Source organism: Silene latifolia, chromosome 7 (assembly GCF_048544455.1).
Source record: "Silene latifolia isolate original U9 population chromosome 7, ASM4854445v1, whole genome shotgun sequence".
In the NCBI taxonomy this organism is placed as follows: domain Eukaryota; kingdom Viridiplantae; phylum Streptophyta; class Magnoliopsida; order Caryophyllales; family Caryophyllaceae; genus Silene; species Silene latifolia.
In genome coordinates this window covers 69,150,388-69,164,850 of record NC_133532.1, presented here as the reverse complement: position 1 = coordinate 69,164,850, position 14,463 = coordinate 69,150,388, and the positions used below count along the sequence as shown (strand labels likewise).

The following is a 14,463-nucleotide window of genomic DNA, read 5'->3' as shown; positions in this document are numbered from 1 at the left end:
TCCCCCACCGCGGTGGTCCAAAGTGGATAGTCGATTGAGATGATGGGAGTTGGTGGTGTGTGTGTGTGTGTGACATTCAAATTGTCTGTTTGTCTTATTGTTGTTATCTATATTGATTGTGTGATTAGTACTGACCCCGGTGTTGTTTTGTAAAACTGCGGTGATCCATTCGGGGATGGTGAGCAGATATTGAACAGTATAGAGATGATACTTGGGATAGTTTGGGATGGCCACGACATGACGATAGAGTCTTCCGCTCGTAGTTTAGTATTTATTTACATTTCATTGAGAAAGATAGTTTGAATAATGTATCGTACTTTTAGTTGGTTTCATGGATTGTAACTATTCGTTAAACTATTTATAATAAACGTTGTTTCCGTTTTGTCTATTTGATTATCATACCTCGGGCGACCGAGATGGTGATGTCTTCATACCCGAGTGGTCCTGGTAAGGCACTTGGAGTATGGGGTGTTACAAATGGTATCAGAGCGACGATCCTGAAACCCGTAACCAATGAACTTAATGAACATAGGGAGTCAATTAAAATGAACCCGGGGTAAAAGTTGTAGGAGCTAGTGCAAAGGCTTGGGAGACGTCCTAAAGTCGCGGGGTCGCCCTACAACTTTGAACCGGTCACATGGGGGAAATGTGTGTTGAGTCATGTGTGTGCTTAGTAACTTGCGTAATAATGTGATGGAATGTGTTGATGGTTGGATGTTCGAATTGGAAGTTGATGAGATGAAAGAAAAGTGATGTTATATATATAGACATTGTTGATGAAATGATAGCATGATGGAATGTTTTACAACGTGGCAATTAATAGCATGATTGTTATGATATAATGTGATTTATAAAGTTAGCATGTTAGTATATGACGTAATATGCGGGTAGCTCTTACGTATTGGTGGTACTTGATCGAGTGAGGCTGACTCGATCGGGTAGGTTTTTGGCGATTTTGAGTCCAGAATCGCGTTTTGGGGCACTCGATCGAGTAACTAGGGGTACTCGATCGAGTAGAAAATCACTCGATCGAGTAGCCTAGATACTCGATCGAGTGGGTTAGAGATCAGAAGGTCTGTTTGGTTCTGGAGTTTGGGTACTCGATCGAGTACATGGGGGCACTCGATCGAGTAGCCCGTTACTCGATCGAGTGGGTTTGGGTACTCGATCGAGTAGGTTCTGGGCAGCGCATTTTCGTGTTTTGAGGTTTAGTACGTGTGTTCATGTTTACCCTTTCTTATATAGCTTCAAGATGCCGCCCAAGAGAAATGCTTTGTATGCAAGAGCTGAGCTTATGACTACGGACGACATCGTCAAGATGTTAGAGCACCAGGATGCTCTTACTGAGACCTTAAAGAAAGTGAATGAGGACAAGAATAAGGATAAGGAGAAGGAGGTTGACCATGCTAAAGTCAGCCTCTATATTGCGAGGTTTAACCCGAAGGAGTACAAGGGAGTTGAGGAGCCTAACCTTCTTGATAGTTGGTGAGGGAGATGGAGAACATACTAGATTTAGTGCAATCGTCCCGATGAGATGAGAGTGGATCAGCCGCGTTCTATCCGAGGGAGGCAAAATGGCAAGTGGTGGGATTCAGTGAAAGTGAGTGCCAAAGAGATATATACCAACCAAGGATTGCCTGCTATACCTTGGGGGGAGTTTCGTAAGGCTGTGAGGAAGGAGTTCGTACCGGAACATGTGAGAAGTAGGTTGAGGGAGGAGTTTGATAAGTTTAAAATGATCACGAGATGTCTCAGCCGAGTACTACGAGACAAATTCAATGAGAAGTCCAGTATGCCGAGGATATGGGTTTGAGTGAGGAAAACCCAGCGTTGAGGTTTGAGAGTGGGTTGACTACCAAGATTATGGATAAGTTACCCGTGGGAATCCTTACCGATGTTAAGGAGGCTTATGAGAGGGCTGGAAGAGCGGAGAGGCTGGTGGAGATGGCTCAGGAGAGGTCTGGTGGAGAGAAGAGGAAGTCTGAGAGCGAGGGTGGTGGCCAATCTAATTACAAGAAAGGCAACCACAATCAGTCTAAGGGATTTTCTTCTGGGTCTGGGTTTAGTCTTTGGAACTTCCTTTGGGCGTGGCCGTGGGAGTGTGAGCAATAGCTGGGGAGTGACCTGCTTTGGTTGTGGTGGCGTAGGCCACAAGAGACATGAGTGCACGAGTGCACCGGGATCTTTTCAGAGACCTGCGCAGAGCTTTGCGAGCAAATGCACCACCGGATCATGGCCAAACCGGGAAGTCGAGCTACCAGAGTGGAGGCAACCGCAACGGCGGTAATTCTTATGCGAAGACACCGATGAACAACAACAACAATCAAGGGTCGGGTGCTAAGCCGACCGCATCGCCTAGATCTTGTCCGGGAGGTGGGCGGAAGACCAATGGGCAAGTTGTTCATGATGGACAAGAAGGCAAAATGAGGAGGATGCGCACGTTATCACCCGTACATTCCTTGTTAATGGTATTCCTACGTTTGTTTTGTTTGATTCGGGGGCTTCTCGGTCGTTTGTGTCTTCGAGTCATGTAAAACAGTTGGGTTTGAGAGTATATGAGTCCGTTAGGGAGCAAGTTTTCATACCTTCAGTGAGTCTCAGATCGTGTGGGAGGTTGTTTAGAGATGTATCTTTGATAGTTGGGCAAGTCGATTTCCCTGTAGACTTGCTAGAGTTTCCTTTTAATGGTTTTGAGATGATAGGTTGGATGGATTGGTTAGGAAAGTATAAGGCTAAGATAGACTGTCATCAAAAGAAAGTGTCCCTTAGAGGTCCTAAGGGTGTAAGTGTGTCTTATCGTGGGTTTCTAGTCAAACCCAAGGTTAAGTTGATTGCAGCTGTCACTTTGAAGTCGTATCTGAGGAAGGGATGTCCTTTGATCCTGTGCCATGTGAGAGATGACCGGATAGAGAGCCCTAGCTTGATGAGATACCAAAGTGGTGGGAGAGTTTGCAGATGTTTTTCCAGAGGAGATTCCGGGGTTGCCACCGAAGAGGGAGATAGATTTCACCGTAGAGTTGAAGCCAGGGACGGGGCCAATCCCTAAGGCACCGTACCGTATGGGTCCTAAGGAGATGGAGGAACTTAGGAAACAGTTGGATGATTTGATAGAGAAGGGATACATTAGACCAAGTGTATCGCCTTGGGAGCACCAGCCTGTTCGTGAAGAAGAAAGATGGGAGTTTGAGGTCAGTGCATAGATTACCGGGAGCCGAACCGTGTGACGATAAAGAACAAGTATCCTTTGCCAAGGATAGATGACCTGTTTGATCAGTTGAGTGGTGCAACGGTCTTTTCTAAGATCGATTTGAGGTCGGGGTACCATCAGGTGAAGATTAGAGATGTGGACATACCGAAGACAGCTTTCACGTCGAGGTATGGCCACTATGAGTATGTGGTGATGCCATTTGGGTTGTCTAATGCGCCGGCGGTGTTTATGGATTTGATGAATAGGATCTTCGACGCTTCTTGGACCAGTTCGTGGTGGTGTTTATCGATGATATCTTAGTCTACTCTAAGACTAAGGAGGAGCATGAGGAGCATCGAGGATCGTGTTGCGAGACTTTGAGAGATCATGAGTTGTATGCTAATCTGTCCAAGTGTGAGTTCTGGTTAGAGAAAGTTGCTTTTCTGGGGCATGTAATCTCTAAAGATGTGGTAGATGTGGATCCGGCGAAGATTGAGGCCGTGACAAAGTGGGAAGCACCAAGAATGTTGCTTTGAGGTGAGGAGTTTCTTGGGTTTAGCTGGATACTACGGACGGTTCGTGAAAGATTTCTCCAAGATAGCTAGACCGATGACAAATAAGTTAATGAGGAAAGAGAACAGGTTTCGTTGGGATGAGAGTTGTGAGACGGCGTTCCAAACCTTAAAGGAGCGTTTGACCACGCTCTCTGTCTTGGCATTGTCTGAAGGGAGCGAGAATTTTGAGGTTTATACGATGCTTCAAGAATGGGTTGGGATGCGTGTTGATGCGTAATGGTAAAGTGATTGCCTATGCTTCTAGGCAGTTGAAGCCTTATGAGGAGAACTACCCTACTCATGATCTGGAGTTGGGTGCAGTGGTGTTTGCCCTCAAGATTTGGAGACATTACCTTTATGGAGCAATCTTTAAGGTATTTTCTGATCACAAGAGTCTCAAGTACATCTTCACGCAGAAGGAGTTGAACATGAGACAGAGGAGGTGGATGGAGCTGATTGGTGATTACGACATGGAAATCATCTACCATGAAGGGAAGGCCAATGTTGTTGCTGATGCTTTGAGTAGAAAGAGTGTACATTCCTTGTGTACAACTCTATCTTTGATGAGGCTGAGGGATGAGGTAGCGAGCTTTGGGATTCATATGATGCAGAAAGGAGATGTTATGGGTGATATGACAGTACATATGGAGTTTTATGATGACATTCGGGATAAGCAGGCTTTGGATCCTACGATAGTGGAGTGGAGAGCTGGAGTAGAGAAAGGGACAGCGTCCCGCTTTTCCATTCATACAGGTGGTAGCTTGAGGTTTGATGGTAGGTGGTGTGTTCCTAATGATGAAGAGTTGAAAAAGACGATCATGACAGAAGCGCATTGCACACCATATTCAGTGCATCCGGGTGGAGACAAGCTTTACAAAGATTTGAAGAAAACGTTTTGGTGGCCTCGGGATGAAGAAAGAGACAAAATTGAGTTTGTGTCCCGCAGATTTGACATGCCGTAGAGTTAAAGGGGAACAGAGAAGACCACAAGGTAAAGTTCGAGTCTTTTGAGGTGCCTGAGTGGAAGTGGGAATCCATTTCCATGGATTTCATTGTGGGTTTGCCTAAGAGTCAACAAGGTAACAACATGATTTGGGTGATAGTGGATCGTCTGACCAAGTCAGCTCACTTTGTTCCAATGAAAGATACATGGACTAAGGCACAATTGGCTATGGCCTATCGAAAGAACGTGCTTAAGTTACATGGAGTCCCTAAGGACATAGTGTCTGACAGAGATGCGAGGTTTATATCAAGGTTTTGGAAGGAGTTGCGAGGAATCGTTGGGAACGACTTTGAAGATGAGTACAACATTTCATCCTGCGACAGACGGCAGACGAGAGAAACAATCAAGACTCTTGAGGATATGTTGCGAGCTTGTGTGATGGATTTTGGTGGTAGTCGGGAGCAGAGGTTGGACTTGATAGAGTTTTCTTACAACAACAGCTATCACACTAGTATTGGTATGGCACCGTTTGAGGCTTTGTATGGGAGGAGATGTAGGAGTCCGATCTGTTGGGACGATAGTCTTTGAGGCAAAGTGGTTTTAGGACCAGAGATGGTGCATGAGATGGTGGAACAGATTAAGATGATCGGGGAACGGATGAGAGCAAAACGGGATCGACGAAGAGTTATGCAGATCTACACCGTCGGGACATAGAGTTTCAAGTTGGGGACAAGGTTCTTCTGAAAGTGTCTCTTATGCGTGGGGTTATGAGGTTTGGGAAGAAAGGCAAGCTAAGCCAGAAGTTTATAGGGCCTTATGAGATCTTAGAGCGAGTTGGGGAAGTTGCTTATCGTTTGGCTTTACCAGCTGCGTTAGAAAGAGTGCATAATGTGTTTCATGTATCGCAGCTGCGGAAGTATGTGAGTGACCCGTCACATGTGTTGGAGGCAGAGAACTTAGAGCTTGATGAGTCTTTATCATATCTTGAGGTGCCTAAGCAGATCCTAGACCGAAAGGTTAGAAAGACTAGGAGTGGTGAGACAGTTTTGCTTAAGATCCTTTGGTCTAACCACGAGACTGAGGAAGCTACATGGGAGGCGGAGGATATCATGAAAGAGCGTTACCCTTTCCTTTTTGATCAGGTATGTATGGTTACGGGGACGTAACCTTGTTTCTTTTAGGGGGGTAGGAGATGATCGCGAGAGTTTTTAAGAGTTTTTTACACCCCTTTTATATGTTGTGTCGGTATGTTTGTCGGGATAAGTTGGGTTAGTATCATGCTTTACGTTGTGTTTTGTTTGACCTTCGAGTCGGGAGGCTTATGGGAGTACCTTTGTTTGGTAGTGGTTTGAACTTCGGGGACGAAGTTCCTTTTAGGAGGGGAAGACCGTAATACTCCGTATTTATAAGTCTTGGGGTACTCTATCGAGTAGCCCTTACTCTGTCAGTAAGGGTAAGTGGCGAAATAAAATAGTTTCGACTGTTGGGCACTCGATCGAGTAGTCAGGGCACTCGATCGAGTAGGGGGGTACTCGATCGAGTACCTTGGGTACTCGATCGAGTGTCCGGTTTTACGGGGGAGTTTTCTCGGGTTTTGTTAATTACGCGATTAAGGTATTTAAACATATTCGTCATTGTTCTAAATCACTTTTTACAAAACCTAAAACCTGTTTAAGAGAGAAAGCAACTAGTCTTCTTCCTAATCGCGTTCTTGACAATTCCCGGAGTTCAGACGGTCAGTTCGTATCGTAGTTCGTGTCGTTGGATTCCTTGCGTCGAGGGTAAGCTTTTAATATAATTTATATAATGTTTTATTAAGATTGGTGAAACCCTAATTTAGGATTTGGGGGTTTTTATGAGTAGTATTTGAATAGTAGCGTCTATGTGTTGTATGATAGGAGGAGAATTCGTAGAGGAGCCGTTTTGATACAGCTGTAGATACCGTCTGCGTGTTGTGCTTTCCAGGTAGGATTTCCTACTCAGTATTAGTCCCATAATGGGATATTGGTGATGTGCTGTAGTTAGTTGTTTGATACGATGATTGTGATTGTGATTGTGATTGTGATTGTGATTGTGATTGTGATTGGTTACTATGGCTCTCGAGATGCGTTCTCGGCTGAGTGGGGTCACTTGCGGGAGTGATCTCACGCCCTAGTTTCGCCCTTCGTGGAACCCGCCACGAAAGGGGATGTGCACATTAATGGACAGGGTTATCGCTCGTACGATGAGCGGGGCTTAGGTGGGAACGGCTGTCCCCACCGCGTGGCTGGTCCAGTGGATAGTCGATATTGAGATGATGGGAGTTGGTGGTGTGTGTGTGTGTGTGATTCGGTTCAAATTTGTCTGTTTGTCTTATTGTTGTTATCTATATTGATTGTGTGATTAGTACTGACCCCGGTGTTGTTTTGTAAAACCTGCGGTGATCCATTCGGGGATGGTGAGCAGATATTGAACAGGTATAGAGATGATACTGGGATAGCTGGGATGGCCACGACATGACGATAGAGTCTTCCGCTGTAGTTTAGTATTTATTTACATTTCAGTTGAGAACAGATAGTTTGAATAATGTATCGTACTTTTAGTTGGTTTCATGGATTGTAACTATTCGTTAAACTATTTATAATAAACGTTGTTTCTGTTTTGTCTATTTGATTATCATACCTCGGGCGACCGAGATGGTGATGTCTTCATACCTGAGTGGTCCTGGTAAGGCACTTGGAGTATGGGGGTGTTACATCAATGACGAACTATACTACTTACCTTTAGAGGACCACATAAATTCATATGAACATGTTCAAGAGGTTTAAAAGTACTCGCAACCTTTTAGAGCTTGAATGTTGAACGAACAATGCTTGCAACGAATACAAGTATCATAAAGTTTGTTAATATCAAATTTCACGGCAGTAAGACCATCAAAAAGATCCATCTTTTTCAATTTATTAAACTGCAAGAGCTTATGTGACTGAAATGTTTATGTCATATAGAAGGTTCATTAACTGTAATACCCCGTATTTTATAGTGCTACACTCAGCTGATTACACCGAGTACTCGACCGAGTGGAACTCACTCGACCGAGTAGCACCTGTCTTTTAAGGGAACTTTTGGAATGAGTCACTCGGCCGAATGGCTAGCTAGTTCACTCGACCGAGTGGAAGTCCACTCGACCGAGTGTCACCGAGTACTCGACCGAGTGCCCTATCGTTGTCCATCTTATGCGTGTGAGTCGTAGGTGGACCTTATCATCTTTTAAACATCTTTTTCAGATTTCTTGGCCCTTATTTCACTCCTCCCTTATCCTCTACTCTCTAAAAATCCTCTTAAAACATTACTCACCTTATCCACAAAGATCTAGCACACACATTTGAAGATTTGCTTCCCAAATTTTTGTTCTTGCTCACTTATTAACATTTGTAAGTTTATCCTTATCATTTCTCCTTATTCTTCATTAGTAAACCCTAGTTTAATTAGTGTGTTGTCTTATGGGATTTTAATTGGAGTTTTGACTAATTAAGTGGGTTAATTAAGGGGTTAACTAGTATTATTAATGTTGTAGGATATAATTGTGATAGCTAGTTCATCAATTATTATAGTTGACTTGATAGAGGAGTAGTGCTAGCAAGTTAGTGGCTTTTATGGAGTTGGCTAAAAGGTAGGTTAATCCTACTCGGTTCAATAACTATAAATGGATGCATGTGTCATTATTGTGTTGTTATAGCATTATAACACGATTGTTGTTGATAATTGTTGTTAGTCTCATAGTATTGTTGGAATTTCTTCATAACATGATAATGAGTCATTAGTGTTGGTTTCATAATGTCATTGGATTTGCATTATATTATAACAATGCATTTAGTGATATTGACATATTGTGATGCATTTAGTGATATATATGGTATTTGGAAGTTGTGAGGGAGTTGTGGTGATGATGTATGGTTGTTGAGGAGACGTTAGGCGGTTGGGAGACCGCCTTACGCTTAGGTCACCTCTTGGAGCTTCCCATTCTAAGAGGGGTGTGCACATTAATGACTTGAGTTATGGAAGAACGCGTGTGGTTGAGACACGATGTCTAGTAGGGGATCCGGTTAGCGCTCGGGCCTGGTACCACGGGTGTGTCCCGAGTACCTTGTTACGGACTGCACGCACCTATCCCCACAACATAACCCACGATTCAAAATTGTTACGCACTCACGAGATCCTCAAATTTCCCTTCTTACTGTCGCCAAACTCATCCATAACTTAACATGATACTAATTCCCAACACTCCATACCTACGCGGTTCTGACGACCGATAATGATTATGAACCATTTGCAACTTCCAACTCAGGACAACACATGTTCCGTTGATTACTTGCCACAACTATGTAAACAAGTGCCCGATCATCATCAAGTGTTGATCGGGAGTTATAAATTCAAGTACCGTAACAAATACGGGTATCTACAACATCACACATATCATGTCTAATTGAGGAAAGTTGTATAAATCTTTTCCTTTTCCATCTTTCTCTAACTTTTCAATTTATGCCTACACTCTTTGGAAAAAATATTGTCCCTATTGTGCCTGGCACTAACCCGTTGCAATACAAGTAACAGACTTGCAATGTATTTGATATTTTGAAGCTAAAATTTGAATTTTACTATACGTCATTCTCAATTTCCAGCGAAACCTAACTTCTAATAAATCTTTTTCAGTTTTTCAACATCTCATTCCTCGTTTATAGGTATCCGACATAATAGGCGTACATCCAAGGCGTGTTGGTGGACACAATGTCTGACACGGGACAGTTGATTAGGAGAATAGGAGGAGTGTCCGTGCTACTTAGCTTATGTACCCCGTACGTCCGTAGCTCATTATAATTTATAATAGTAGTGACCACATTAGTTTGGAAGTTTATTTTATTGAAAATAAGTAAATTTATAGGGACGAAGAACTCCCCAAGTGCTCATTTCCAGTTACTAACTTGCTATACAAGATGGCCTTATTGCTTTGTCCTTCCATTTTTATGCCTTTTTTTTCCTGGAAACTGTTCTACCAAGAGTTTTCACAGGTAAGGAAGTACTTAAAGAACATCCTTTGGATGAAATAAACCCTACAAAAGATCTGCAACAGAAAACTGCTATTTGATTTGAGTGGCGGTGGTTATTGCAGATTTACACACTTGCACTTTGCTCGACCATCGCTTAATATCTGCAGTGTATGAACATAATGATCGTCAATAAAATCTTCTATTGAGCATAGCAGATACTCGTAATTCTTGTCTAGTAACTAGTGTTCTTATTCCTTATTAGTAGATTGAAAACTTTCATAGTACCTTGAACTCGTCCTGAAGACTCTTGACATAATCAACTGCTAAATCCAGCATATCTGAGATGTTTGTTTGCTATAAGAAAAGAAGAAATATCATCAACGTCCCAAAAGAAGAAACAACATTTTGATTGGAAGGACAGATATGGACATTGTCACAATGAAAACACCTTATCCATATTTGGAACAAGTTCTTGAAGTTTCCTCATCCTTTCACTTATCCGGTTTCTCCTTTCCTGCAAAGAAGGCAAAACACACAGATCACAAAGTCAAGCTTCGCAGCATTACTAGGGCAATGCAAAATCCACGGTAAATAACTCATACACGGGCCTCTGTAAGAAGCATGTGTATTACACGCGCTTGTAGATTAGTATTCCTTCCGTAGATTTAGGGCTCTCTATTATTATGAAGTAGGTAGTTGGCTCCATGATATTAAATTTGGCCCGAAACACGACACTGTAAGCAGATTTTAAAAGGGTTTCAGTGTCAAAATTATCAAGCCAGCCACATTTTTAGGAATTATTGATCAAATTTATATTATAACCACCGAAATCATGCCCCGAAAATCTATTACACTATTGAGACTCAAACCCAGATTTGATACCATGGTAGGCTCAATAAAAAACACCTACCATAGCTCATACTATGGTAGGCTCAATAAAAAACACCTACCATAGTTCATACTAATTCGTTTACATTCAAATGCTACTATGCTATTCTAGAAAAATGAATTTATCCACTTCTCCGCTACCATAAGAGTGTTATTCTTTAGCATATTTAATGAAGTACTAATTGCAGAGTTATTCCTTAGCAATTAGCATATTAAGTTAAATACTACTCCGTAATACGTATTCAAATGGAAACTAACGGTAGTGTAATGAGCTTACCCTCTCAGCGATGCTTCTAGGGTGCGTAGCACAACCCCTTTTTGCTCTGACTTTACAGGGGACTGTGTCCTGAAAATGCAGCAACTTCTCAATAGCCGCCATCTCGGTTGAAGTCTTTGGTAAACTCAGATGGTGGGCCAACATAGTAGGCCGATTCAAGGTGCCCTCAGTCTAATCATAAACCAATTAAACTTCAATCATGCGAATAAATAGTACTCCCTCCGTCCCAGTCAATTGTTGTCCTTTGGTTTTGGCACAAAGACCAAGGAAAGAGGAATGGGCCAGTTACTAAATGACAAGTGGAACAAATTGAGTGTGAATGATCAAATTGCTTATCAAGTTTATTCTTAAAATAGAAAGGACAACAAATGACTGAGACACCCCAAAATGAAATAGGGCAACAAATGACCGGGACAGGGGGAGTACATGAATAAAAATATAACAAATATTGCGAGCAATTTAACATGGTAAAATGTTTGATTCGGTTGAAGGAAAAGTAGAGTTCGTCAAAACGATGATAATTGTTTTAAATATAAAGCACTTTGTCAACCTAGTTCGCTAGTGAACTCCGTCCAGTATGGACAATTCGGTTAGGTGATTGGCGGACCGATCCCAATTTACCCAACCAGGGAGAAATTTATGTTGGTGGGTGAGGAGTGAAGAGTCTCGTGACACAGTAAGCAAATGTTTTCATACACACTGTAAACAAATGTTTTCATGCATGGAGTATATTTTAGAGTAAAAAAAGATGAAAAATTTATAACCTTATTAGAGACACCTTGATATGTCAAAATTTTGAAAATCCAAATGCAATTTACAGGGTTAAGCATACAGTAAGCACAGAGTAAACCTATAAGAGATATGTCTGTTTCGGGGTAACCTATAAAGTAAGAGGTGAATTTAAGTTTTGATATGACGGGTTCAGAACTCAAGTCATGAGTACTAACACTCAATGACCTTATCATTAACTCACAATTGATGATGTTTCTAAGCTTTAGCCATTTTCAATATAGAATTAAGGAATAAAGAGAGGCACCTCAGAAAGAAAGGATGAATCAGAAGAGGCTGGGTTGTTCCAAGAAGTAAATGGATAACTGGAAGGACTACTAAACCCAAGGTCACCCTCATGGTTTCTGAATTTGTCTTCATCAGGGCTTGTTTCTTTGACATTTTCATTTCCAATCTCTGGTATCCGAGGTAAATGGTTCACACCCAGCCTACCTGTGCGTGGACTGGACTCGCCATTTGTACCATTAGCTACTCTGAAACTTCCAAGGCCTTTCATGATTGTATAACCTGGATTTATTTCAAAAACAAGGTTAAGGACAAAGGATATACTCCATAGTAACAAACACTGAATTATACCAACCAACAAAGTACCTCGTGTAGACTTATACTCCATAGAACCACTTATTTCTATTGATCAAATGATTTTGGCGAGCCATAGAGCAAAAACTCAATTCGGAACACTGAAAATCTGTCCAAAGGTAAGGCTGCATACTGCGGACTCTCTCCCATGAAAATATTGATTATATTGCCATAGTTGTTAACGTGTATCATGGTTCAGTTGATTAATGCATCAGACACTTTTATGTTTATGCTTTTATACAAAGTTGACTATCACAAATTAAATTTGAGAGAGCTTGAAAAGCCGCATGTCCCTGTGCGGCTGTGCATTCAAGGCCAAAATGAAAAATGGGTAGGCCGCTTATGGAGCTAGTGATCTCCGGAGGTGATAGGACCACATAAACAATGTCATCATCAAAGCGGCGCAATTTAACTAAAAATCTAGAAGTTTAGGTACGGACGCATAAGAACTTGACAAAGAGGCAGCTTAATTTGGAAAACACAAATTTTCATTTAAGACAGATCAAATACATGCCAAATCACATAGCAAGTTGTACCATGTGGTAGCATTTGACTCGTCTTAAGCCTAAGACAGTAATAGTGACCGTCTTAAATGAGAATTTGTGTATTTTAAGAATTTGTGTATTTTACCCGAGACCCGTCCTAAGCTTGAACTACAATATTTGTAAATATTATGGTTGAATGAATAGTAAACTATCAAGTTAAACTAGCACGGAGCACTCCATATTTTAAACCTTCATCAGTTAGTTTCCTTTGTCTGTATTACTCGTAAAGTTATTCAGAAGTACATTAAAAAAAAAAAGGAAATAAAAAAATGAAATGAAAAATACCATTTTGGGTATTGAGTTGACTGAAAAATCCAGCAGGAATACTAGTCTGACGATTGAGATTTAAAGCAGCAGAATTAAGATTCCCTGGTCTTATTGAACCATTCAATTCCATAGAATTTGAAGTAGCAACAAGAGTTTGCTTTGGATATTGAGGTGGTAATTGGGAATTGGTATTGGAATTGGAATACCCAGTCAGCCTTTGAGGTTTCCTTTCATATGTTTCCAAACAATCATTTTCATTCCTAGAATCACTCAAATTTTGTGTGTATTCATACAGCAATGAGCTTGGTGCTGACCTATATCTCAATAATCCTGAATTATTCTGCACTTGTTCTTCTTCTTCATGGTCTTCATTTCCTATATTACCTTTATATTGGGATTCTAGAAATGAGTCCATTCTACAGTTGTAATTTCAAGTTGATGGATGGGTCTTCAACTTTTAGGAATTTTTGGCCTAAAAATGGCAAGTTACCCAAATAAAATAGTACTGTACAAGAAAGATATGAAAGTAGCAAGTTTTTGGATTGAGGGGTTTTTATGTTTTTGGGAAAACAGGGAAATCTAATCAAAAGATTTGATTAAGAGAGAGGAAGATACGAAAGAGGAAGATACGAAAGAGAGAGGTAATGTGTATTTAATTATAAGATGAAAGAGGTAATATTACTAAAAATGTAGGGAGAAAAAGGGTAAAGGTGTGTTGGGAAACAGCGCCTAAGGGAATACGGAGGCGGCGGATGTGGGGACACAACTATCGAGGTAAGAACACAGGAAAGATGTGGGGGTGTCATGTGTCTCTGCTCTCTCCGTCAATGCCATCACTCTCACTCGCATTTTTGGACCACCGCTTTTATTTATTTTTTAAAAAATTATACTCTCTCGTATTATCATATCAATATACTCCCTCCATTCAACTCCACTTTACAAGTATTCTATTTCCGTCCATTCAACTCCACTTTACAGGTTTCCTTATTTGGACATGTAAAAGACCTTTCTATCCTTATTGAAAATCTTTATTTACAAAAAATGTCATTCATACCCCACACAAATCCACCATAAAACTCACCTTTATATTTTTTTAATATCTTTAACCCCACCATTCTCTTTTCCCTACGTCTTTTAATAGTTTTTTAATCTGCTTTTTAATACCCACCATAAAAAGATAGTTGTAAAGTGGAGTTGAATGGAGGGAGTACTATATATTAAATTCAGAAATTAAGGGATTTCAACATAATTAAACAAAGTTATATAACTTAATTATACTATATAGTTTTAAATCAATAGCACCGTGTGATAGACCCGATTAAGGGATCTCAATGCAATAATATATAGTTTGGATTAAAATTAAATTATATAGAAGTTTGATAATTTTCCTAAACATGGCAAATTTCCTTA

General features: G+C 41.0%; 1 protein-coding gene across 2 annotated transcripts; it reads right to left on the bottom strand.

Annotated features, from left to right (window-relative positions):
• Window positions 1-9,559: 9,559 nt before the first annotated feature.
• On the bottom strand, window positions 9,560-13,593 carry LOC141592293 (transcription factor bHLH130-like). Of its 2 annotated transcripts, none has more exons than XM_074412898.1 (6): window positions 13,072-13,593; window positions 11,910-12,169; window positions 10,874-10,942; window positions 10,157-10,222; window positions 9,994-10,062; window positions 9,560-9,869 (listed from the first exon to the last, which is right to left on the bottom strand). In XM_074412898.1, the coding sequence occupies exons 1-6, from the start codon at window positions 13,466-13,468 to the stop codon at window positions 9,822-9,824; spliced, it is 909 nt and encodes a 302-aa protein (XP_074268999.1). In that variant the 5' UTR covers window positions 13,469-13,593; the 3' UTR covers window positions 9,560-9,821. The 2 variants fall into 2 exon arrangements, with proteins under 2 accessions (XP_074268999.1, XP_074268998.1); XM_074412897.1 differs by having other exon boundaries at window positions 10,874-11,044; window positions 13,072-13,589.
• Between the last annotated feature and the right edge of the window lie 870 nt (window positions 13,594-14,463).